Below are 24,531 nucleotides of genomic sequence, written 5' to 3'. Positions count from 1 at the left end.
ATATAATTTTAATCAGATAGTTTAATGTTCAGCAAAAACTTGAATTGAGAACCAAGAAAAATAAATTTTTTTACGAAATAGTTGAATTTTCAATTAAATAGACTAAATTTTCGAGCAAAAATCGAATAGTTCAATTTTCAGTTTAAAAATTAATTAATTTCAGTTTAAAAATAAATTTGATTTTTGCTACCAAAGATATGAATTTTACAACTACAATGACGAATCATCTACTGGAGTAGTTAAATTTTCATTAAAAAAATTAATTTTCAACAAAATACAACGATTTACAAAGAAAAAAAGATCAAATTTTTAACCAAAGAGATCAATTTTGAATAAATTAGTTGGATTTTCAAATAAAAAAATATAAACTTTCAACTTAATAGTTGGGTTTTCAAACAAAAACAAAAAATTCTCCATAAAAATTTATAGTTAAATTTTCAGTTTAAAAAATAATTTTTAACCAAGAAAGAAAGACTTTTAACAGCATGGTCAAATTTTCAACCAAAGAAATCAATTTTCAACTAATATGATAAATCTTCAACTGAAATAAGTCAATTTTCAGTTTTAACATAAATTATTAACCAAAAAAAAGGGATTTCTCAAAAAAATATTAAAGTTTCTAACCTAAGAGGTGAAACTTTAACTAAAAATATGAATCCTGAATAAATAAAATTATTTTTTAACAAGATTGTTGAATTTTCTACAAAGAAATGAATTTCAAACTAAAAGCGATGAATTCTCAACGAGCAATGTAATAGGTTGATAAAAAATATTTTAATTTTAAATTAAAAACAGTTGAATTAAAGCAAAAAAAAGAGGATTTTTATATAATTTTAAGAACATTATTTATTGTCCAAAAAAGTAGGTTAAGTTTCTTCCAAATAGTTTAATTTTTTACACAAAAACAAGATTTCTTAATCAAGGAGATTGATTTCCTACTGAAAAGGACGAATTTTCAACAAAATATATGATTAATAGTTGTATTTTCAACCAAACAGATGAATTTTCAATTAAAATTACGCATCTCCAACTAAAAAAATAAATGTTTTAGAAACTAGCTCACCTTTCAAACAATTAATTACAATTCCAAAAAAAGTAACTTTCACCCAAAAATATTCATTTTCCGTCAAAAAAGACAAATTTTCAACAAAAACATAATGATCAACCAAAAAGTTGAATTATTTACCGATGTAGGTAAATTTTCAACCAAAAAATTACTTTTAATTACTCTTTCATAAAATTTTTTTATTTTTAAGATAAGTTACAATCAAAAGTGGAAGATTCTATTTTCAGTTAAAGAAAATAATTGTCAGAAAAAAGGAATTTACAAGAAAAATAAATTAATTTTCCAGCAAAAAACTTAATTTTCTACCAAAAAAAAACTTATATTCTTAGCAAAAATTCATTTTGAACCAAAAGAGAAATGAATTTTCAACAAATTGGATCAATTTTTCACCAAACCAGTTCACCTGTAAGAGATAAATTTTCAGTTGTAAAGCGAATAGTTAAATTTTCAGTTGAGAATTAGTTTCCAAACAAAGAAAATTACCTTTTAATAATAAAGTTGAATTTTCTAAAAAGAATATTAAAGTTTCACTAAGTGTTTTAATCTCCCCCCCCCCCCAAAAGGAATTTTTAATACATTTTTTTATTTCAGCAACTGTTGAAGGACCCTTTACATTTGTATTAATTAATCTAGACTTGGCAACTTGCAAAAGACATGCAATTTAAAAAAAACTTCTGTAGCAACCCTGAAAATTTTGTAGCGAAATTTAAACAACCCTATAACGTAGGGTGGGGACAAAATATCAAATTTGTAAAAATCTAGAATAGCTAGTGCTAAAAAGTGGCTATGTACAATTTTTGTGTGTATAGTATTTGATATTTAGCGTTAATCAAAAAGTAATATTAAATAAATATGACTTTTATTTAATTTTTAATTTTTTGAATCAAATTTAAAAAAAATCAAATCAAAAATCAAATTAAGAAGAAAGCAACATTTTTAATGAAAAAAAATACATTTTAAAATATTGTAATTTTTGCTAATTTTCAAAAAAATCTACCTTAAACAAAAGTTATGATTTTAATTTTAATTTTCTAATATCATATAATATAAAAAATTATAGATACAAAATTACGTTAATAGATAAAAGTGGAAGAAAAAGGTAATTCTACTCGACCCTGAAACTGAAACCTTATTAGAACAATAAAATTAATTAGGGACGAAAATTAAAAGGACTGTTATTGTAAAAAACGATTTTTTTCGTCATCTTCCTAATTAACGCATTTGTATATAAAATTTCTTTAGAGAAATCTTACAATTTATTAGCTAAATACGAATGTTGATGAAATTATCATGTAGTACCCAATTAAAGGACTGAAATTGAAAAAATCGAATGTTTCCGTCGACAAATTCCCAAATAATGCATTTGTTTATTAAATTTATTTACAATACCAACATGAATCACCTTAGGAGAAATTTGCTCAACGGTAAAATTGGTTTTACCCAAATTGTTTGCAATATAACTTTAAAAACGTTCGATTATTGATAATTATAGAAAATACACTTTCAACAAAAAATTTTTTTGTAAATTTTTGCATTGCTTATTATTTCATGATACAATATCTTAAACTAATGTTATCCTATGAAATTTAGGTTTTTTCAAATAGAAAAAATATAAATTTTTTCTTTAGAATTTTATTAGCTTTTTTCAAATTTTTTAATTTTAAATCGGCCAAAATGTCTTGCCTTTATGTTATTTTAAACCAAAAAACTCACAGGGTGGCCGCTGGACCAGGACAACCTGAAAAATTACGGTTAATTTATTTTTTGACCGGGAATTTTACAATTTTTTAGAAAAAAAAAACTGTCTTAAGTTTGATTTCAACAGTTTTGCAAATAATCAGTTGAATTCATATATTTTTCAATTATGATATCATTCAGTTTTCAATGAGTAATTCGGAAATCTTTTACTTGCAAATTTTCCATTTTGGATTTTAATTTTTAAGCGTACATTTTTCATTTGAACAATTTTAAAATGCAGTTTTAAACAATTAAAAAATTAAAAATTAGTAGCGTTTTAAGTCTCCAATTTTAATGATTTTAATGTTAAAATGTAAAATGTTTCAATTGCAAAATCTTAGTAGTTAAGCAAATGCAAGCGCCCGATTGAATGTTTATAAACTATTTTCAATTTTAAACGACATCAAAATAATATATTCATAATTAGAGGCTTTTATTAAATTAAAAATTTTGTTTTACCCTAAAATTTGAAATTTTTTAATCAGGAGAAATAGCAATTGCTTAATATTTAGAGATAAATGATTGGTCATGGAAAATCAGTAATTACAAATCAAATATTCGAAAATAAACTTTGAGCTTTACAATTTGTATTTTTGTATTTGAAAAAAATTTAATTTATATGTAAAATTGTTGAATTTTGATGTTCAATAACTATTTAAAAGCCCATCATTCCGAGGAAATATTCGAGAAAATTGAAGAGAGATTTAGAAGGTCTGAAAAGATAAAAAATTAATGTAAAATTTGAAATGTTTTCAAATATATTAAACGAAATGTCTAAGTATACCGACAAGATGTGACTATTCGTACCGAAATTTCGGTGAAAATAGTCCACTAACTAATTTAAAACAAAATATAGATTTTTGTAGATTTCGAACAAAAAATTTGCAAAATTGTCAAAAATGAATGTGGAAGATTTTAAGGAAATATTTTTAATTTTGTAAGATTAAACAAAAAATTAGGAAGAATTCGAATCATTTTAAAAGATGTTTAGAAATTTTGAAAAAATTCAAAAATAATTTAAAATTTGAATAAATGATAAACAACATGTGGATATTTTAAGAGTTGGAAATAAAATTTTGAAGCTTTTTAAGGATTTTTAAACTATTTAAAATGAAAATAGTTTAACTTTTGATTGAAAGTGTTAATATTTTTAGCTAAAAATTATTTGCATGATGTCAAATTTTTCAATTTCACTGACCGTCAAAACTGTTTTCGAATCGGGAAACGACGGAGAAATTTTTGCTGTGATTTAAATGGCCACCCTGATTTTTAGCCCAGCCTATTTTGCACTCAAGAAATATAATTATACTTTATTTTCCAGTCGAACCTCGTCGAAGAGAACGTGTAGGCAGGAGAGGATATAGTCCTAGGAGAACTCAATCTTCGCATAACAGAGTCGATATGTACTTCTCTGAAGTAGATGTTGAAGTAAGACAGCCAAGGTCTGACGAGCCTATAGTTAGTTTAAAGTAAGCGCTAGTTCACATTTCTTAATTTTTAAATTCAGATAAATTTATTTGGTTCGTTATATCCTTTAATGATCAATTCGATCATCTTTTCAGTAATATTAGATCATCTGAAGACATATCCAGCGGATACAGCAGTGGTGAGGCTCTGCACAATCATCGAGGATCGGCTCATAGTGAAGCTCTCGTCAGGACAGCGAGTGTCGGTGGAAGAACGCGACTAAAGCCACGTTCGACTACGAAAAAAGCACCCGAGGTCAGTTTTGAGACCAGTCACTCTTGGCCGAGCTTTTGGCTCAGGATCTAAGACAGGGTTGTTACAAAATTCTAAATTTCCTCAATTTTCCTTACTTTTCTCGGAACAATTTTTCATTTTCCCTGACCATTCTACAATTTTATTTTAGGTCTAAAAAAAACTTACATCTAGAAGATCAATAATTTTAAAGCAAAAAAAGTTCTTTTCTAAATATGTTTTAAACACTTTCATTGGCAACAGTCATACATAAGTATATAAGGTGTCTTCCACAAATTACGTATGGCATACGTAAAAGACAAGAAATTTTCAATCAAATAATTGCATTTTTAACTAAAAAAAATACATTTTAAATCAAAAAGAGAAGAGTTAAATTTCCAGTTAAAACAATTAATTTTAAAAGAATAAAAAAGGAATTTTCAACAACATAGTCAAATTTTCAACAAAATACATGAATTTTCAACCAAAAATAAAACAGTTAAATCTTCAGTTATAAAATTAAGCTTTGACAAAAAAGAGTGATTTTCAACCAACAGTGGATTAGTTCAAATTTCGGTTTAAAAAAATGAATTTTCAAACAAGAAAAAACGAATATTCAGCCAAGTACTCAAATTTCCAAGAAAAGTGATAAATCTATGATGCAAAAAATAAATTCTCAACAAAATTGTAATATATATTATTTTACAACAAAATAAAAATTTTTCAACAAATTAGTTGTATCCTCGACCAAAACCGACTAATTTTTAAATAAAAAAGAAGGGCTTTTAACAAAGGAGTTGAATTTGCCGTCTATAAAGAAAAAAATCTTATTCAGAATGTCGAATTTTCAAGCCGAAGAGATAAATTTTTGACCAAGAAGATTAAATTTATATACAAAAAGATCATTTAATTTTTCAAAAAAAAAAAAACGGAAGCGTTAAATTTTCATCAAAAATATTTATTTTTAACTAAAATCATGAGTCTTAAACGAAAAAACTAAGTTTTAACCCAAAAGATTAATTTTATACCAAAAAAGACAAATTTTCAATAAAATGCTTGAATTTTCAACCAAAAATATAATAATAAATTTTTCAGTTAAAAAAATTAATTTGTAATAAATAATAATTTTAAACCAAAAAAATAAATTTTCAACCAAAACGATCAATTTTCAAGTAACAGTAGAATAATTCAAATTTCAGTTGAAAAATTATTTTTCAAACAAGAAAAAAGACATTTTTAATCGAGTATTCAAATTTCCAACCAAAGTGATGAATCTTCGATAAAAAATGAATTCTCAACCAAAATTTTAATAGTTGGAATTTCCATTAATAAATTTCAGTTTTCAACTAATCTTATCCAGAATGTTCAATTTTCATTATAAGTATCAAACCAGAAAAATTAATTTTTAACCCACAAGATGAATTTTCTACCAAACAAAAAGATACGAATTTTCTACAAAACACTTTAAATTTTCAATAAAAAGTTTAAATTTTGAACTAGTAGTGGATTATTTCAAATTTCATTTAGAAAAATGAATTTTCAAACAAGAAAGAAGGAATTCTCATCGAAGAAGTCAAATTTCCAATCCAAGACATGATTCTTCGATAAAAAAATAAATTCTCAACAAAAATGGTCATAGATGGTATTCCCACAAAAAAAAATAATTTTCAACAAATCTTATCCAAAATGTTAAGTTTTGAAACCAAAGAGATAAATATTCGACCAAGAAAATTAAATTTCTATAAGAAACATCAATTTTCCACAGAAAACTAAATAGTTGAATTTTCAGTTCAAAACATTTTTTAACTAAAATCATGAATTTTAAACCAGAAAATGAATTTTTGATACAAAAGATTAATTTTCTATCAAAAAAGACAAATTTTCAATAAAATACATGAATTTTTAACTAAAAAATATAAATTTTAAAACGAGAATACAATAGTAATATTTCAGTGAAAATTTAAATTCCGAATAAAATACAATAATTTCAAGTCAAAAAGATAAATTTTCAAGCAAAAATGGAATAGCTAAATTTTCAGTTTAAAAAATAAACTTAAAAAAGAAACTTATTTTCACTAAAATCGTTAAATTGTTAACCAAATAAATTAGTTTTCAACCAAAAAGATGAATCCGTCACCAAGAAGATTAATAATTGGGCACAAAATATGAAGTTTCAACAAGGTATAGGAATTTTCTTCAACCATATACTAAAATTTTCAACGGAAGAAGATAGTATTTTAACTAATCAGGAAGTAATTAAATTTGCAGTTAAAAATGCAACAAAATAGATCAATTTTTAATTAAAAAATTAGTTCAATTTTCAGGTGGAGAAATAAATACCTTTCCAGAAAAATTGTAATAGTTCAATTTTCAATTTAAAAAATTAATTTTCAACTAAAATTATGAATCTTCAACAAGAAAAAAATTTTTCAACCAAAAAATACAACTTTTCCACAAATCACATAAATTTTCACCGAAAAAAAGGATACATTTTGAGTTAAAAAATTATTTTTGAACAGAAGAAACTAATTTCCAACACAAAAAAATGTATTTTTAACAAAATAGTTCAATTTTCAACGAACGAAATGAATTTTCAACCAAAAAGAGAATTTAAGATGTATTAGTCACCAAGAATATTAATGTTTTACCACAAAAGAAGAATTTTGAATAAATTACAGAAATTTTCTACACACATGGAATAGTAAAATTTGCAGTTGAAAAATTAATTTTTAACTAAAGAAAAAAATTTAACAAGAAAAAAAACGAATTTTCAACAAATTAGATCAATTTACAAGCAAGAAATAAATTTTCAACAGAATATATAAATGTTTCAACAAATAGTTGAATTTTTAACTGAAGAAGATAAATTTTCAAATACGCATGGCATAGTATATAGAATTTCCAGTTGAAAATGTATATTTCAACAAGCGAAAACAAAAAAAAAAGAATTTTTAACAAATTTGTTCAATTTACATCAAAAAAAGCATTTTTAACAAAATACGTAAATTTTTTACCAAATAGTTAAATTTTTCTACAGAAAAGATCAATTTTAATTAAAAATATCAATTTTTAAAGAAAAAATGTAATAGCTGTTGCAAAATGTAGTTCTCAAATAAATAAAAAAACTAATTTTTAACAAAGTAGTCTCACTTTCAACTGTGTAGGTGATTTTTTAACTAAAAAAGATGAATTTGTACAAAAAACGTAATAGTTGATATTTCAACGAAAAAACATGGCAATTTTAAACCCAAAACAGTTGAATTTAACGCAAAAAGACCAATTTTGGACTAACTTGTTGAATTTTCAACCAAAAGAATGGCTTTTTGACAACATTTTTGAATTTTCAAACAAATAATAAAATTAACTTTAAGTTCAGATTATTAAAAATTTCCTAACCATTTTTAAATTCCCTGACTTTCCATGACTTTCTGGAATTCCCTGACCTGCAGCAACCCTGTAAGATAATTATACTTTTTTTTAATGTGTACTTATAACGTTTGAAGGTAGAAGAAGAGGACTCTGACCACAACAGTCTTCCGTATCGAGATCAACTTCCTTTACCTGATCCCCCGACATTCCTCAGCGCCGATCAGGCGCTGAAACTCCTTTCATTCCTCTCTCAACATCTGGCATGTAATGATTTTCTAAACATAAACACCAATTTTTCTAAAACTCAAGATTCCTCCGACGCTCAGTCGACAAGGAATCTAAAATTCTTCATCCCTGACGAGGGAGAGAACAAAAAGAAACTTGAGGATGAAACTTCGGTTTCAAATAGAAATGTCGCTTATTCAATTCCCAAAATAGTAACACCCGAAAACGAAAACGAATCCCACCAAAAATCAAGTACCGAAATTGACATGGGCAAACTCACAGATGATATTTGTAAGGAGAAGTTTGATGAATTGAAGAAGCTCCTAAAAGATGCGCATAAAGCTGTTTCTAATATAGTTTCTTCTCAAGAAGGCCTGAGTAAATATGATTCTGACGAAGAAAATATTGATGTTGATGACGATGCTGGTCATGGAAAGAACCTAGTGCAAACTTACGGCAGTATTAGTGCTCTGGAAGTTTGGTCAACACCTAATATATCGAGAAGTAATTCAGACAATGAACTTCGAGCAGGAAAGTATCATAAAAAACCAGCACCAAGGGCTCCAACTTCTAATTCCGTTGAAGATCTGGAGGATGCGGAATCAGAGAAAGCTTTGAAGGCAACTTTGGTTATCAAAACTGGCACGTTGAAGAGCTTCACTGATTCTGGTGATACGCAAAAATTAAGAAGTAGAAAACCGAACAAGGCAAAGACGAAAGATGGATTTTCGAAACTTCTCACTATTCCAAAAAATATCTTTCATAGTGCCTTGCACAAGGATCAGAAGGACAAAGCCAGGCACGATGATTCCAGTCCGGCAACGTCAGACTGCAGTGACAACAGGTCGAGATCATCAAGTATAAGTTCAGAAAATACACTAACTGATAATACACTCTCGACTTCGAAAGAACTGAACACTGAAAAATATATGCCAAAGATTGAGAAAGCCAAGACTGAAGAGAAAAGTGATTATGTAGATTTTCCAAATGAAAAGACTGTTATAAGAACAGACGAGAAAAATTGTACTGAAGCTACACAAAGCTCTGGGAGTGCAGAAATGTTCAGAGAAAGATTCAGAATTAGGCAAATGTCTCATTCTCCAACTCGTGGAACGAGGAAAACTTTTGAGTGACGAAAATAATTGAGGTTTCAAACTCTATGAATATAAATTGAAAAAAGTATTTAAATCGTGCCTCCCTTCCCATCATTGATATGCTCCTTCTTTCTTTGAAATAGCTCAACGATCTCTGCCAATGAAAAGGATTGTTCTTGTCTATACCGTATGCAAATTTTTGTGTTTTTCTTACTAATGTGTTTCATTGCAGTACATCTAACGCAGAGTGTGCTGACTCATTTCAGAACTGTATTATATTCATTTTTGCTCTAGATAGGACATCTGACTAGGGGCTGCACTTAAATTACGTAAAGGCCCTCTCTAATACCCCCCCCCCCTCTCTGTAACGAACCGTAAAAAAATATTTCGACCCTCCTCCTCTCTTAGTGTGCGTAATTTTCAGTTACTAGACACTTTTGATAGTTATCCCTAGTAGAATTAAGCAGTGTCCGAGAACTTCATTTTCAAAAATTCCTAATTTTTCATTGACTAATTTTTCATTTTTCTTGATCATTAATTAATATTCAAGTATCAGACATTTTTATCGTGTGTTACTTTTAACATAATTTTTAACATAATAGTTGTATTTACGATCGAAAAAGATAAAAAATAATAATTTATAAAAAAAAAAGATTGTTAAAACCAAAAAAAAAGAATTTTCAACAGATAAAGATTTTTCACTCAATAAAGTAATAAAAGTTGATCAAACTTGTTGAACCTTCAAACCAAAAGTCGAATTCTCTCTGCAAAAATTAAATTGTCAATCAATAATGTGATTTCTTAGCAATAAATTAATTTCCAATGATAGTGATGCATTTTTACGCAAAAAAACATGAAATTATAAACCAAGAAAATTATTTTTTTTTACTACCAAAGGAGAATTTTCAACTAAAAAATTAACTTTAAACCAAAAACAAGCCTTTCGACTAAACTGTTAATAGTTAAATTATCAATTAAAAAAGATTATTCCTTAACGAATAATTAAACTTTCAACCAAGGAAATGAATTTTTAACTAAAATTATAAATCGTCTAGAAAAAAATGATTTCTTAACAAAGTGAATAAACCAAATCTTTCTAACAAAATAGTTGAATACTCAAGCAAGGAAGGATAATTTGGAAACAAAAAGTTGCATTTTCATAAAAAATGAAATTTATACTAAAAAGTATGATTTTTTAAAATCAAAAAGATGAATTTTCGAAAAAAATAGTTGAGTTTTCTCTCTAAAAATATTACAGTTGATTTTTCACGGTCTAAATATAAAATCTTAAACAAGAAATAAGTTTCTACGGAAAAAATTGAATTTTTAACCAAAAAGAAGAACTTTTAACCAAAAAGGATGACTTTTTAACAAAATTGTTGAATTCTCTACCAAATATTGTATTTTTATCTAAAAAATATTAAATTTCTCTTAAAACATATGATTTGGTAATAAAAAAATTAAATTGTTGAATTTTCAAGATACAAATATGAATTTCTTAACACAAAAAGTTTCTACGAAAAAAAAAAATTTTCAATGGAAAAGACGAATTTTTCAACCAAAAAATATGAAATTTTAACAAAATAGTTTAATTCTCTGCCAAATAGTTGGATTTTTATCAAAAAAAAGGTTAAATTTGTACTTAACCCGAATCCACTTACAGTAACATATATGGTACGACTCACATGTAAAAGGAAAATCGCGTTTGCGGCCGTTCTTTGAGCTTAAAACCCACTTACCATATATGGTACGCCCTTTATCTCGGAAAGTAAAAGCCGCACTACACCCATAATTTTTTTAAAGGCAGTTTAGAAGTCAGCTAATGACCCCTTAACGTTTCACAACGATATCTCAAAAAACAAAACAAAAATATACCGGATTCGGGTTAAACAGATGAATTTCAAATAAAAAACGATAATTTTTCAACACCAAAATATAAATTATAAACAAAAAGTACATTTTCTACGAAGTAGTTCAATTTCTAAAAAAACAGTAGAGTTTTCAAGTTTAAACTTAAAAAAAATAGTTAAATTTTCATCCAAAGAAGATTCCAGTTCACTTTCCAACATCAAAATAAGAATTGTAAACAATAAGTTAATTTTCTGCTAAATAGTCGAATTCTAACCAAAAAGTGGGACTTTTTAACAATATCGTAAAATTTTCAACCAAGCTGTTGCATTTTTGTCATAGCAAAATTCAAATTCTACTAAAGCAGGTGAATGTTTAAATAAAAAATACAAATTTTCAAAAAAAGAATTGAATTTTCATCCAAAAAGATTTCAATTTACTTTTAAACACAAGGATACGAATTTTCAATTAAAAAGTAAATTTTATAGAAAATACTTGAATTAAAAAAAAAGAAGATACATTTTTGTCCAAGAAAAATGGAATATTCCTACTAAAGAGATGAGATTTTCAATCAAAAGGGAAAATTTTCTGAAAAAATAGTTTTCATCCAAAAAAATTTCACTTGAATTACCAGCAGCAAAATATAAATTTTAAACTAAAGGTAATAGGTATAATTAGTAAAAAGGTATAACTAAACAGATAATCTTCAGGAGAAAGTTTTGGTGAATTTGCAAAAATTAAGTACATGAGAGAACCTGCCCCCCCTACCGTAACAATTCGTAACAAAATGCCCCCCCCCCTCTCTTGAGATTTTACGTAATTTAAGTATGGTTCCTTAAATAATACACGTCCCTGTTTAAAATATGAACAAAATATATTGATTTAAACAATCTTAGAGTCCCTTAGATTTAAACACTTACTTGACTTTGGTGTTGCAACAATTATTTCGTATATACTGTTGTTTTAAATTTAAACTGTATAAACAAATTTAATCTGCTTTTCTTCATTTTTTAATATTCTTGAGGTAAAATTGTACACTTTCTATCATCTGAATGAAATGTAAATTGAAACAGGAATCGTTATTTTCAGCAAGCTTGCTAAATAACATACATATGTCATTTTCATAATAAACAAAAATCATGGTGATTTGTTCCTCCTATATTTTGAAACATAATTTATGTATGGTGATCATTATTTTTGAGATTGCTTGACTGTTAGGGTGGTCCAGAGTAATACTTGTTACATTTTTTTTTAATAGAGGGTATGTCCCGCAAAATCCCATAAAATTAATATTAAAAATGTTTTTTTTTTCGAAAAAAAAAGAGATTCACGTTTCTGAATTTAAAAACTTAGCCCACGATAGATTATAATCTATCGTTATTGTCTGGACTTTTTTTATTACATAAAAAGTTTTTTTACAACATTTTTAAAACTAAGCCAGGCACCTTTTTCAGTGCCAGGCATTTTTGTTATGAATACTGGATCCTGCAACATTTCTCTTATCAGCGGTCCATCGAAGATCCCCTCTTTTAATTTTGCTTCGCAAAGTTGTGGAAATTGATCTTCCAAATACGCATAGCAATCGCCATCCTTGTCGCTTTGACAAACTGTTTCATAAGACCCAGCTTTATATGATGGGGTGGAATCAAAACTTTTTTTGGGTCAACTAGAGGATCTTCAATCATATTTTTTTGTCCTTGCACGTCCAAAAGATGTTCTTTTGGACATCTTTTTTTTTTTGTAATGGCGAACGCGATCTCGACTGTCCCATAAGCACAAGTAGCAAGGTGTTTTTGTATACCCTGATTGCTGTCCTAAAACGATTCCAAGAATTGTGAAATCCCCGCAAATTTTGCACTTGTAAGTTGATTAATTGATTTTTTCCAGGACAAATTTTAAGTTACTGTAATGCTCTTTCAGTTCCGTAGAATGTTCGATTAGAATTGGAGCGTAAACATTAGTATTATACAATAACACTGCTTTTAGACTGCGCTTAGAAGAGTCAATGAATAGCCGCCAATTTTCCGGTCTATACAGTCCAGGTTTCATTTTTTCCATTAATCCGTCAATGTTTTTACAATAGACTAATTTTTCATGATCATTTTCTTCAAAAGTAAAAAACTGTCTGAACTCTTTTTCCCTATTTCTGTAGAAACTTGATTCAACTCCTTTAGCTAATAAGTTCTTCTTTTTCAAAACGGAAGCAAGATACTCTGAAGCATCTTTAGGGAGACCGAAATCTCGCAATAAATCATTCAATTCTTCAGACGTAAATAGCTTAGGAACTTTATTCTTTTCATAGTCTGGTATGTACAATTCTGTATTAACAACGCTACTTTCATCATCATCTTCGTCATTACCATAATTTGAAATGTCACTTTCATCACGATCAACATCGAAATCTTCATCAGTACTTTTATTTTCTTCTACTTCAGTCGTCTCTCGGTCGAGTGACAGACCCCGGATTCAACCGGATTCAACCCCGGATGCAGAATCAGTGACCCCAAAAACATAAGGATATGCTTGATAAGTCCACCGGGGATGAAGATAAAATTTTTTGTCAAAAATATGCACGAAAAACCGCTGTTTTCGTAGATTTTACCCCTATTTTTGCATTTTTCGATCAAATATGAGCCAAATGGGTTATTTTGACCCCGGATTCGGATTAAGAGACCCCAAAAACATAAGGATATGCTGATTCAGACCACCGGACATGAAAATTTTTGTTGTTGCAAAAGTATACAAGAAAAATAGCTGTATTCGCCGATTTTACGTCTATTTTTGCAATTTTCGAAACAGTATGAGCCAAATTGGTTATTTGGGCCTCAGGTTCGAATTCAGCGGCCCAAAAGATGTATAAATATGTTGTTCAAGTCCACCGGGCGAGAAAATATTTTTTTTGTGCAAAAATAAACCTGAAAAATCGCTGTTTTTATCGATTTTACGTCTATTTTTTCGTTTTTCAGAAAAAAACGAGCTAACTTGGTTATTTGGACACCGGATTCGAATTCAGCGACCCCAAAAGCATATAGATATGCTAGTGTAATCAGTCGGACAGACCACTTTTTTTTGTGTGCCGGTGTTATTAGCATTTGTTAGAGTCTCCAACGAAGAATTTGAGCTCAATTAATTTAAATTTTGACATTCCCGCCTGCCCCCTAATAGAGTCTCAAAAATGCGTTAAAAAACTGAAATTTACAATTCTGCACAAATTGACGCAGAATAAAATATTTTAAAGCATTTCTTAACTAATTATCAATTGTTTAAATTGTTTAAACTCATTGAAAGGTATTTTTCACTTTCAATCCGACAATTAGTCATTAATAGGAAGACTTATATTTGTTCCAAGTATTTATCAATTTTTTAATCATTTGTTATTTAGTTGTAACTTTTTTTAAAAAGAGGTAGATAACTTTATTTTCTTTTAATATGGCTATTTTTATCGCTTATTATTGAATATCTACGTTATTCAGATATCATTAACCTATTCTTTAAATAATTCATATTTGTTTACTAATTTTTTTGTGTAAACAATTTATTGTAGAATAGTCGAAGGTTTTAATGGAAATGCGATAAAACATCTGATTTTTTTCCAAGTTTGGAGAAGTGCTTGGCTCATCGTTAAATATTTAAATATTATACAAATTCCTTACATAATTAATATTTGTTTGAATAATTTTTTCACATCAGCCATGCATAGTTTTTTTCGGTAGGATTTTATTCTATATATAAAAATTACGTTTAATTTTGTCATAATTTTGTCATTGGTCCTATGGAAGCTCAAATTAGTTTTTTTTTCTACAATTTTGCTTGATCAATATAAAACAATTGGCTTAGGAAATATTTATTGTTTTAAGAATTTGTATAACATTTAAATATTTATCATTAAGCGATACACTTAACCAAATTTAGAAAAAATCTAATTTTGTTATTACATTTTATAAAAATATAAAACTAATCTTTATTAAATTATTTAGCCAATTCGATAATGATTTAATCAAAATAAATTTCTTTTAATAAGGACAAACTACCGCATTAATTACAGAAAAATATTAATGTAGATATGTCTATTTCAGTGTAAAATTGTTCAAACAAATACAATTTAAAGGAAATCACGAATGTTGTATACAATGGGGTAGTATTATCTGAGTGGTGTAGATGTATTTAAAAATCAGCGGGAAATCTAACCATATAAACATTTTTTTTCTGTTCTAACAATTATTAAATTCTAGAAAAGAGCATCAGTTCTCCTATAAATGACTAAGAGTTTGAGTAAAAGTAAAAGAGTTTCTTTCAATGAGTTAGAGAGGAAAAATTTAATTAAATGGAATTTGTTTAAAAAATTGAAAATTATTTTTAAAATGCTTAAAAACTTTTCAATTCTTGAATAAAAATAAAGCATGTGTCAATTATGCGCATGCCTTCTAATCGAAAGTAAATATTTTGGACCACCCTATAGACCACGATAACCGGCGGCCTTTTTATTGGAAAGTTTTTCTTTGGGGTACTTGAACTTTAAATATTCCACGGGATACATCATGAAATTATACAACTTTAAATGAATTCGTGTTAAAATTCTCTAAAATTACTGCGATTCCAATTGGAAGTTGTAAACTTTTAGAGATTTTAAATTGTTCCAATTTAAAATTAGTGAGTTTTGAAGTATTTTTTGCACGTGCAAATATTTTTACGTTTTTAAGTGATAAATAAAAGGCTGAAAATTTGTTATTTTTAAATGAGCGCTCAAAAAAGAAGAATTTTAATTTAAAAACTTTAAAGTACAAAATTTAATATTGAAAACGATCCTAGAGTGTTTAGAATTTTAACAGTAGGAATTAAACACATTAAGTTTTCAAACATAGAATTTAAAATTGAGGAATTTTAAGTTCAATTGTATAAAATTAGGGATTTAAAAATTATGCAATTTTAAAAAGGTCCCTTCAGTATTCTTCAATTTTATTCAAAATTGAAAACCTCAATGCCCTTTTTCGTTAAAATTCGAATTTGAGCTATTTTACTATGAAAGCTTTTGAAATTTAATATTTTTGCTTGGAAACCTTACGATTTGTTTAGTTGGTAAATTTTATTTGTATAGTTTTTACTTATCAATAGTATTTTAAGTTCAAAGCATTTAAGATAAAATTATTTACTATAATTTTTTTGGAACTCAATTAATGTTGAATTGAATCGAATGTTTTAACTTTGATAATTGTACTAGTCAAAGCACTTTAAATTTAAAAAATATACAGTAAGTATTTTTCATTTCGAAATTTCCTAATTTTTGACTTTTCGAATTTTAATTTGTTTTATTTTTGAAACGGTAAAATATGGAATGTTTAATTTAAAACTCTTAATATTAAGAATTATTTAATTATAAACACTTTCTTAGAAATTAAATTTACAAGGGAAGACAATAAATTGGAAATTTGAGTTTCGGTTCGTAATTCTTATAATGAAACCTGTGTATTAATTTAGCCTGTAGCTCAGGTAGGAGCGATTTCTCATCATGGCCTGAATTTTCAAACAGCACAGTGACTTATCAAAGAAATATTTTCTTCGCAAGGTACGAAATGCGAATAAAAATACAATTTTGCGCTTAAAAACCTTGTTTATTTGTGCTTATAATCATAAACATAATTGTTAAACATTACAAAAACAATTATTAATAATGTTTATAAAAAAATTATTTAGGAAAAACGAGTTAAAGTAAACAAAATGTCGTTTTTTTGTGAAAAAGGCATTACAAAAATTATGATATGCAGAATTTTTGAAAATTATTCAAGGAAATTATGTTTATAATCATTTTAATAGATAAAAAGTATTCGCTTATGGTGAATATTTTAAAGTTTATTTTCTCTGAAACGGCGGCACCGAAACTAAAATTAACAATCGGCGGTCTCCCCTGGTCAGAATTAAAAATGGTCAAATTAAAAATGACTCTAATTTGAAAAATGTAGTGACAGGAAAAAAATGGTTTGATTGCGAAAATAACCAAAAAAAAATTTATGAGGATTTAGGGGCCACCGTAAATAATATAAAAACGTGTTCTAAATGATTAGTTATTGTTGATATAAAATGAAAAAAAAACAAAGCCTTCATATGATGAAATTTCTAAAAATGGCTTGATGGTTTGAACATTAATTTGTTTTTTTAATTCCTTCGGTACATGTTCATATCATAAGGGAGCGTTCACATATTACGTAACATTAAAAAGGGAGGAGAGGCTAGTGTTTATTTAAGGCCTGCTTTGTTGTGGAGGTTGGTGGGGATATTTTTACCCGATCGCGTAGCATTTATGATTTATTTCATTTATGAGTTTCTAAGCATTATTGAAGAAGGAGAAAATTTAAATTATAAATGATTGTTTGATAATGAGAAGTAAATCTGTTCTTAACATTTCGCTACCACACTATAATTTGTGAGATTTCTTACATTTTTAAAGACAAAAGAAAAATTAAATCATGGGAAAAAACTTATTTCGAAGAATTTCAAAAAAAATTTAAAGCTTTTTGATAATTATGAAACATTTGAGAATATTGATTTTTTTTCATGGTTTCCGGGGCAGTTTTAAATGGTTTAGGTTTTATTTTAAACTAATAATTTAAAATTTTGAAAATTTCAAAATGTGTGCAAAAAGAATATGTAAGTCTTTGAGGCAAATTCTCTAATTTTTCCCAATTAAAATTTTTTGTAGATTAATTGAATTTTGCAGGGTGTAAAGAGAATGAGAAAAAGTTCTCAGCATTCATGGTAAAAAGATCACAAAACAGTTTTAGTTATTTCCGAACATTATTAAAAAGTGTGTAAAAGATTTTAAAGCCAAATTTTGCGATTTTGCCGTATTAAATAATTCTAGAAGAAAAATGGGTGAGTTTAAGAGATTCAGAAATTTTTAAATGATTAAAAAATAATTAAAACTTGTAAAGATTTTTTTATAATTTTGTAAAATTTGACGATTATTATTTAAAAAGATTTCAAAACATTTCAAAATATGTAAAAAAGTGCCAAAAAAGAATCAGACAGATTTTAAAGACAATTTTTTTAAATTTTACAGAATTGAAAAAAAATCAGGCAAAATTTGAATAATTTTTAAAGATGGCAAGTTTCAAAAGATCTAGCAAGATTTAAAAAAAGATAATTTGTTGAATGTTCTTGTGAAAATTTTAAATAATTTTTTATTTTAAAAAATGAACCCTAAGAGAAAATTTAAAAGGATTTTTAAACATATTAAATGATTTCCTGAAATGTCATAAAAGAATGTTGAAGATTTGAGAACAAAAATTTTTAATTTTCTAACATTAAAAATCGAAAAAATCTTGTAAATTTTTTTTAATGTGTAGGAAAATTTAGAACTTTGTAAGGCATTTTTTGAAAACATTTTGAATAATTTTTCAAAGTTTTTAAAGAAATTTAAGTTAATCAAAAACATTTTCAGGAATCTAAAATTTCCGAAAATTTCACAAATTTTTCTTGATTTTTTCCAAACTTCTTAAAGTCCTAAATATCTTTCCAAAAAGACTCGATTTTTTCTTAATATTTTGTAAAATCATACGAAATAAAAAAAATTTTTAAATATCTTCAAAATTCTCTTCTCACGCATCTGAAATACTCAAATATCTTTTTTTATAATTTTCTGAAGAATCTTATATCTAAAAACAAAAAGAAACTCATAATTCTTATTTTGTTGTTCTCAATTCTCAGAATTTAATTTCAACTAAAATTTGAGAGTTCAAAAACTTGTAACAAATAAATAGATATTTGGAAATTCAATGTCACATTATTAATAATATATTCTGTATTCTTTATGGCATTAGAGTGGCTCAAAAATGCTAGTTTTTAGAGTGCAAGGAACCCACAATTTCATTTCTAATCCGAAAAAAAATTCCGTAATTTTGTTGTTATTTTTTTTTTCTATTTTAACAGGTGCCGGTTTTGACTTGAAGTTTCCCATGTAAATTGTATGGGGAAAAATCACTTTTTTGAGTTTGTAGAATAATTTTTTATGGTTTGAAAAAATGTAACGGGAGAGTATGGGAGCCTGTAGAGAATTATCCAACGAAGAATTTCATCTATCAGACAGATGGGTTTGACAACCCTAACACACCCCCATGAGACCTGAAAACTACCCTTAAAACAAAAAATGTCAATTCTTCATGAAATCGACCTTTTGAGCACTGTATTCTCGTTTTTTTTACTTAAAATTATTACTATTAGTCTAGTGGAATATTTAATAACATTGGTTTATTAATTTACAATTGTTTAAAAAAATTTAATTTGTTCAAATAAATTTTTTTTATTCGTTTTTCCCTCAAAATTATCACTATTGGTCTAGTGGAATATTTATTTATTAATATTCGTTCATTCATTTTCAATCATTTAAACAAATGGAATTTGTTTGACTAATTTCGTTTCAAATTTTTATTTAATAAAAATTATTACTGTGGATCTAGTGGAATATTTATCAGTAATAATTAATTACTGACGAATAATTAATTTAATAATAAATAATTTATCAGTTATTTTTACTTAATCAATTTTATTTAAAAAAAAATAAAAATAATCAAATTAATCAAACAATGTTGATAAATATTCCGCTGAAGAAATATTAATAATTAAACAATTTAACATTAATGAGCCAATTTTAATAAATATTCCACTACACCAATAGTAATAATTTTTAAGGAAAAAACGAATTTTCAAAAAAAAATTATTTAAACAAATTTCATTTGTTTAAATAATAAACAAATAATGAATCAATGTTAATAAATATGCCACTAGACTAATAGTAATAATTTTTAGGAGGGAAAACGAATTTTCGAAAAAAAATTATTAAAACAAATTGAATTTGTTTCAATAATAAAAAATAATTAACCAATGATAATAAATATTCTACTAGGCCAATATTATAAATTTTAAGTAAAAAAAGACGAGATTACAGTGTTCAAAAGGTCGATTTCATGAAGAATTGACGCTTTTGGTTTCAGGGGTAGTTTTCAGGTACTCGTGGGGGTGTGTTAGGGGTGTCATACCCATATGTCTGATAGATGAAATTTTTTGTTGTTTAATTCTCTACAGGCCCCCATACTTTCCCGTCATATTTTTCAAACCCTAAAAAGTTATTCTAAAAACTCAAAAAAGTAGTTTTTCCCCACGCATTTTACATGGGAAATTTCAAATCAAAACCGGCACCTGTTAAAATAAAATAAAAAAATTACTGAATTTCTTTTTTCGGATTTCGAATAAAATGGGGGGATCGTTGCCCTCTAGCATGCAAAAAAATTTCGTCATCCATTTTTGGACCACCCTATTATGGCATTCAAAGAAAGTTTTAAATTGGTGAATTTCAATTAGTACTTACATTAGGTAACTTCAATATTTTTATGACTACGAAAATATTGAAAAGGCATTTAGTGTTGAATCAACATATTGTTTTATTTATTTCTAGACAATCCTTCATTTTAAAAAACCTTTTCTTATTTATGAGACGTCCATTATGGTTTTAAATACAATATAAAAATTTTTACGTAACGGTGATAAGGCGTGGGGGCGTCAAAAATAAATTTTACGATTTGTTTAATGAGGGAGGAGTGGTTAAAAAAGGTATAATTTAATGTTATGTAATATGTGAACGTTCCTTAATATTCATAGTTATGTTGTTCCAAGTACCCAGAAGAAAGTAATGAAATTCGAAATAAAATAAAATAATGATTCATGACCCATAATTTTCGAATCCTTTTGTGTTATCTTTTTACATCCTTCCCCCCTAATTCTAACAGACCATTAGCAAAAAGGGAGTTAAATAGCTAATAAGCGCAGCTTTGAATTAAGCGTGTTAAAATTGTAACGCCTTAGCCACGTCAGTATTTTCAAGCTTTATTAATCTTCTAAAAAATTTCAGATAACAAGCTTTGCCACCCTTCCACGAAGCAAAAAACCGACCAAGAAGAAGGTACCATGAATCTCATCAGCTGTTGGCCGTATTATGGAATAGGACCAAGATTAATCCATGAGCTGATTCATGTAACTTCGTTCACGAATTGGTGTAATCGAGAATAATTCTCGATTGCAATCCGCAGCGGTGAACGGTCAGCAGCAATCACTAACCAGCGGCCAGACAGATGCCATAAATTTAGCGCTAAGCTTTATTAGCGTTAATTAAAACGATAACTTAGTATCTCATGACTCAATTTTATATAAACACCGTGACTAACAATGCGTAGAGTCTGAGACTTTAGATCATGAACAAGTATGAGAAGCCATCTATCTCTTTTGCAATTAGATCTTGCGCATCTTAGCTTTTGAGCTGGTAAATCGAATTTTACTTTTTAAGCGCAATCAAAGGAAATCTGATAGAAGACTAATTAAATACTGGATATATTTGACAAAGAGGAAGAAACCGTTTTTCGTGATTCTCGTACATTTAAGAAGTTAACTGCTGGACTCGGAATGGACGTGCGCTAAAACAGAAGCAAATAATTTCAAATTCGTCATATCAGCGACAAAAAAAATTAGGCAATTGGTAATGACGCATATGTAACTGGCAGAGTGGCGACTTGACATGAAAAACCCGAAAATTTATTTTTAAAAACGGGGAATTTAATTTTGATCGTAGCGAAATTCAAGTTTTCGTTTTTAGTTGAAAATTCGTCTTTTTTGGTAGAAATGAATTTTCTTGGATGAAGATTAATCTTTTTGGTAAAAAATTCAGCCATTCTAGTTAAAGATGTATCATTTTACTAATTCATCTTTCTGGTGGAAAATCGAACTATTCCAGTTAAATACTTACAATTTTATTTGAAAATTCATCTCTTTGTTTGAAAGTGTAACTTTTATTTTAAAGTTAGTATTTTTTTTGTTGAAATTCATTTTTAACTGAAAATCTAGCTTCTTGCAATTAAAATGTGTTGTTAAATACAAATTTTTAACGTACAATTTAATTATTTAAGTTTTGGTTGACTATTCATCTTTTTAGGTAAAAATAATCTTGTTACTTAAAAATTCAACTATTTCACTTGAAGACTAATTGTTTTAGTTGAAAACTCTTATGTATGGTTTAAAATTAATTTTTTTAACTAGAAATGTTATAATTCCATTTTCGGTTGAAAATTTGTCTTTTTTAATCAAAAATTCAAATATTTCGTTAAAAATTCATGTATTTTTTTGTCAGAAAATTAAACCAGTTATTTAAAAATTAATCTTCTTGTTTAAAAATGATCTTTTCGGTTAAAAATGTATGTGTTCCAGATAAGTATTCATCATTTTAGTTGAAAATTCATCTTTTTGGTTTAAAATTTAACTATTCCAGTAGAAGGTTCATAATTTCATTAAAAATTAAACCATTCTCTTAAAAATCCTTTTTTTATTGAAAACTAATTTTTTTCAACTAATAGAAACAAAAGTGACTTTTGAAATTAATTTAATATATACATTTGTAAAAATGGAAATCGATCCTACAGAGCAAAGCCCACCTACTAGAGATTCGACCAAGAAAATATCACAGCCAATCTATTTATTTTTCAATTTAAATACTTTAAAATATATTTACAAGATTAGGAATTTAAATTAAGTTCGAATTTTTATAAATTCTATATATTCGATTAAAAATGCAATGTATAACAGTGTATTAGCGGCTGATTTTGGTTGCAAATTCGTCTTTCTTGCTCGAAAATGCATCTATTTTCGTAAAAAGTTCAACTATTCGGCTAAAGATTAAATTATTTGTTGACAATTTTAAAATTTGATTGGAAATTTTTTTTTTTTGTTAAAAATTGTTTTTTTTTTAACTGAAAATTTAACTGTCCTATTTTTGGTTGGAAATTCGTCTTTCTGGCAGAAAGTTTAACTATTTGGTGAAAAATTAAATTTTCTGATGAGAATTCAACAATTTTATTAAAAATATTGTTTTTTTTGTTCATTTTTTAGCTGAGAATTCAGGTATCCTATTTTTGGTTTAAAAATCGTCTTTCTGATTTGAAAATTTAACTATTTTGGTCAAATGTTCAACTATTTTGTCAAAAATTAAATTTTCGGTTGAGAATTCCATAACTTTATTAAAAATACTATTTTTTTTGTTGATTTTTTGTTTAACTGAAAATTCAGGTATCCTATTTTTTGTTGAAAAATCGTTTTTGTAATTTGAAAATTTAACTATTTTGATATAATGTTCAACTATTTGATGAAAAATTAGATTTTCTGTTGAGAGTTCTACAATTTTATTGAAAATATTGTTTGTTTTTTTTGTTGATTTTTTTAAACTGAAAATTCAGGTATCCTATTTTTGGTTGAAAATTCGTCTTTCTGGCTTGAAAGTTCAACCATCTTGTTTCTTTTAGAAAGTTCAACTATTGGGTCAAAAATTAAATTTTTTGTTGAGAATTCAACAATTTTATTGAAAAGAATGTTTTTTTGTTTGTTTGAAAGTGAACTTTTTAAATTAAACAATTTAACTATCGTATTTTTGTTTGAAAATTCATCCTTTTTTTGTTGAAAATCAAACTGTCTAGCTGGAAAGTTCAACTACATATTTTGTTAAAAATTAAATTTTCTGTTGAGAATTAAACAATTTCATTAAAAATATTGTGTTTTTTGTTGTTGTTAAAAATTAAGTTTTTTAGCTAAAAAATTTAACTATGCTTATTAATGTATTTGAAATTAATGTATATGAAATGTATTAAAACACTAAGACTGAATTTCTCATGTTAAATTTTGTAATCAAACGTTTTGTTGTGAAAACATCTGATCAAAAAACGAGAATCTCGTCACGATCGACAGGAAAACCGGAAAATGACCAGGAATTTGAAATCGTCCTACTCCCCTAGTTTTTTTGGTTCGCTGATTACAAATCTGAACTTTTATGTGCTTTGTACCAGTTTATGGCGCATCTCATACTCTTTTTTGCGATAATATTGTGATTTTATTAGTGGTGTGCAGAAGCAGTATTTCTCAGTAACGGTAAAATGAACGCGTTATTTTGACTGAAAATTATTTTACTGTTTTCATTAGAAAAGTTCATTCTTTAAATATTACAAATCTGAGCCGAAATTTGACAAAATTGTTGACACTTTATCTCCAATTTGCTTTTCCATTCTTAGAAGAATCGCAGTTTTTTAAAGTGTTCCAAATTGAATGTTTTTCAAAAGTAAATCTCCAATATTTTATTTTGTTTTTCACCCTCAAACGGTACACTGCAACCGAGCATACATTGAATATTTAATATATTGATCATATAATAAACAACTAGCATATATATATATATATATATTTATATATATATATATTTGTGTGTGTGTGTGTGTGTGTGTGTGTGGAGATAATCCACTGCAGCTGTGTTTGCGTAATTGCTGACAAAATGAAAAAACGTCGGGTGCGAATTCGCACCAGTGTACTGTTCGAGGGTTAATAACTACAATTAGTTATGTATCTGAAGGAGTTCATAAGCTAAACTAATCTTTAAAATAAAAAAAGTTTCATGCGGGCACACCTCTATATAATATT

General features: G+C 26.9%; 1 protein-coding gene across 1 annotated transcript in view; it reads left to right on the top strand.

The window, feature by feature from the left end:
- Positions 1-9,376, top strand: part of LOC117182922 — a 79,499-nt gene extending 70,123 nt beyond the window's left edge. The window contains exons 6-8 of the mRNA XM_033376035.1: positions 4,125-4,272; positions 4,366-4,525; positions 8,005-9,376. Coding sequence (XP_033231926.1) covers positions 4,125-4,272; positions 4,366-4,525; positions 8,005-9,228 — 1,532 coding nt within the window. The 3' untranslated portion in view covers positions 9,229-9,376. The remainder of the gene's footprint in view (positions 1-4,124; positions 4,273-4,365; positions 4,526-8,004) is intronic.
- The last annotated feature ends 15,155 nt before the right edge of the window (positions 9,377-24,531 follow it).

The sequence above is a fragment of the Belonocnema kinseyi genome, chromosome 2 (assembly GCF_010883055.1).
Source record: "Belonocnema kinseyi isolate 2016_QV_RU_SX_M_011 chromosome 2, B_treatae_v1, whole genome shotgun sequence".
In the NCBI taxonomy this organism is placed as follows: domain Eukaryota; kingdom Metazoa; phylum Arthropoda; class Insecta; order Hymenoptera; family Cynipidae; genus Belonocnema; species Belonocnema kinseyi.
The sequence above is the reverse complement of the archived record's forward strand: the minus strand, read 5'-3'. Positions and strand labels throughout refer to the sequence as shown.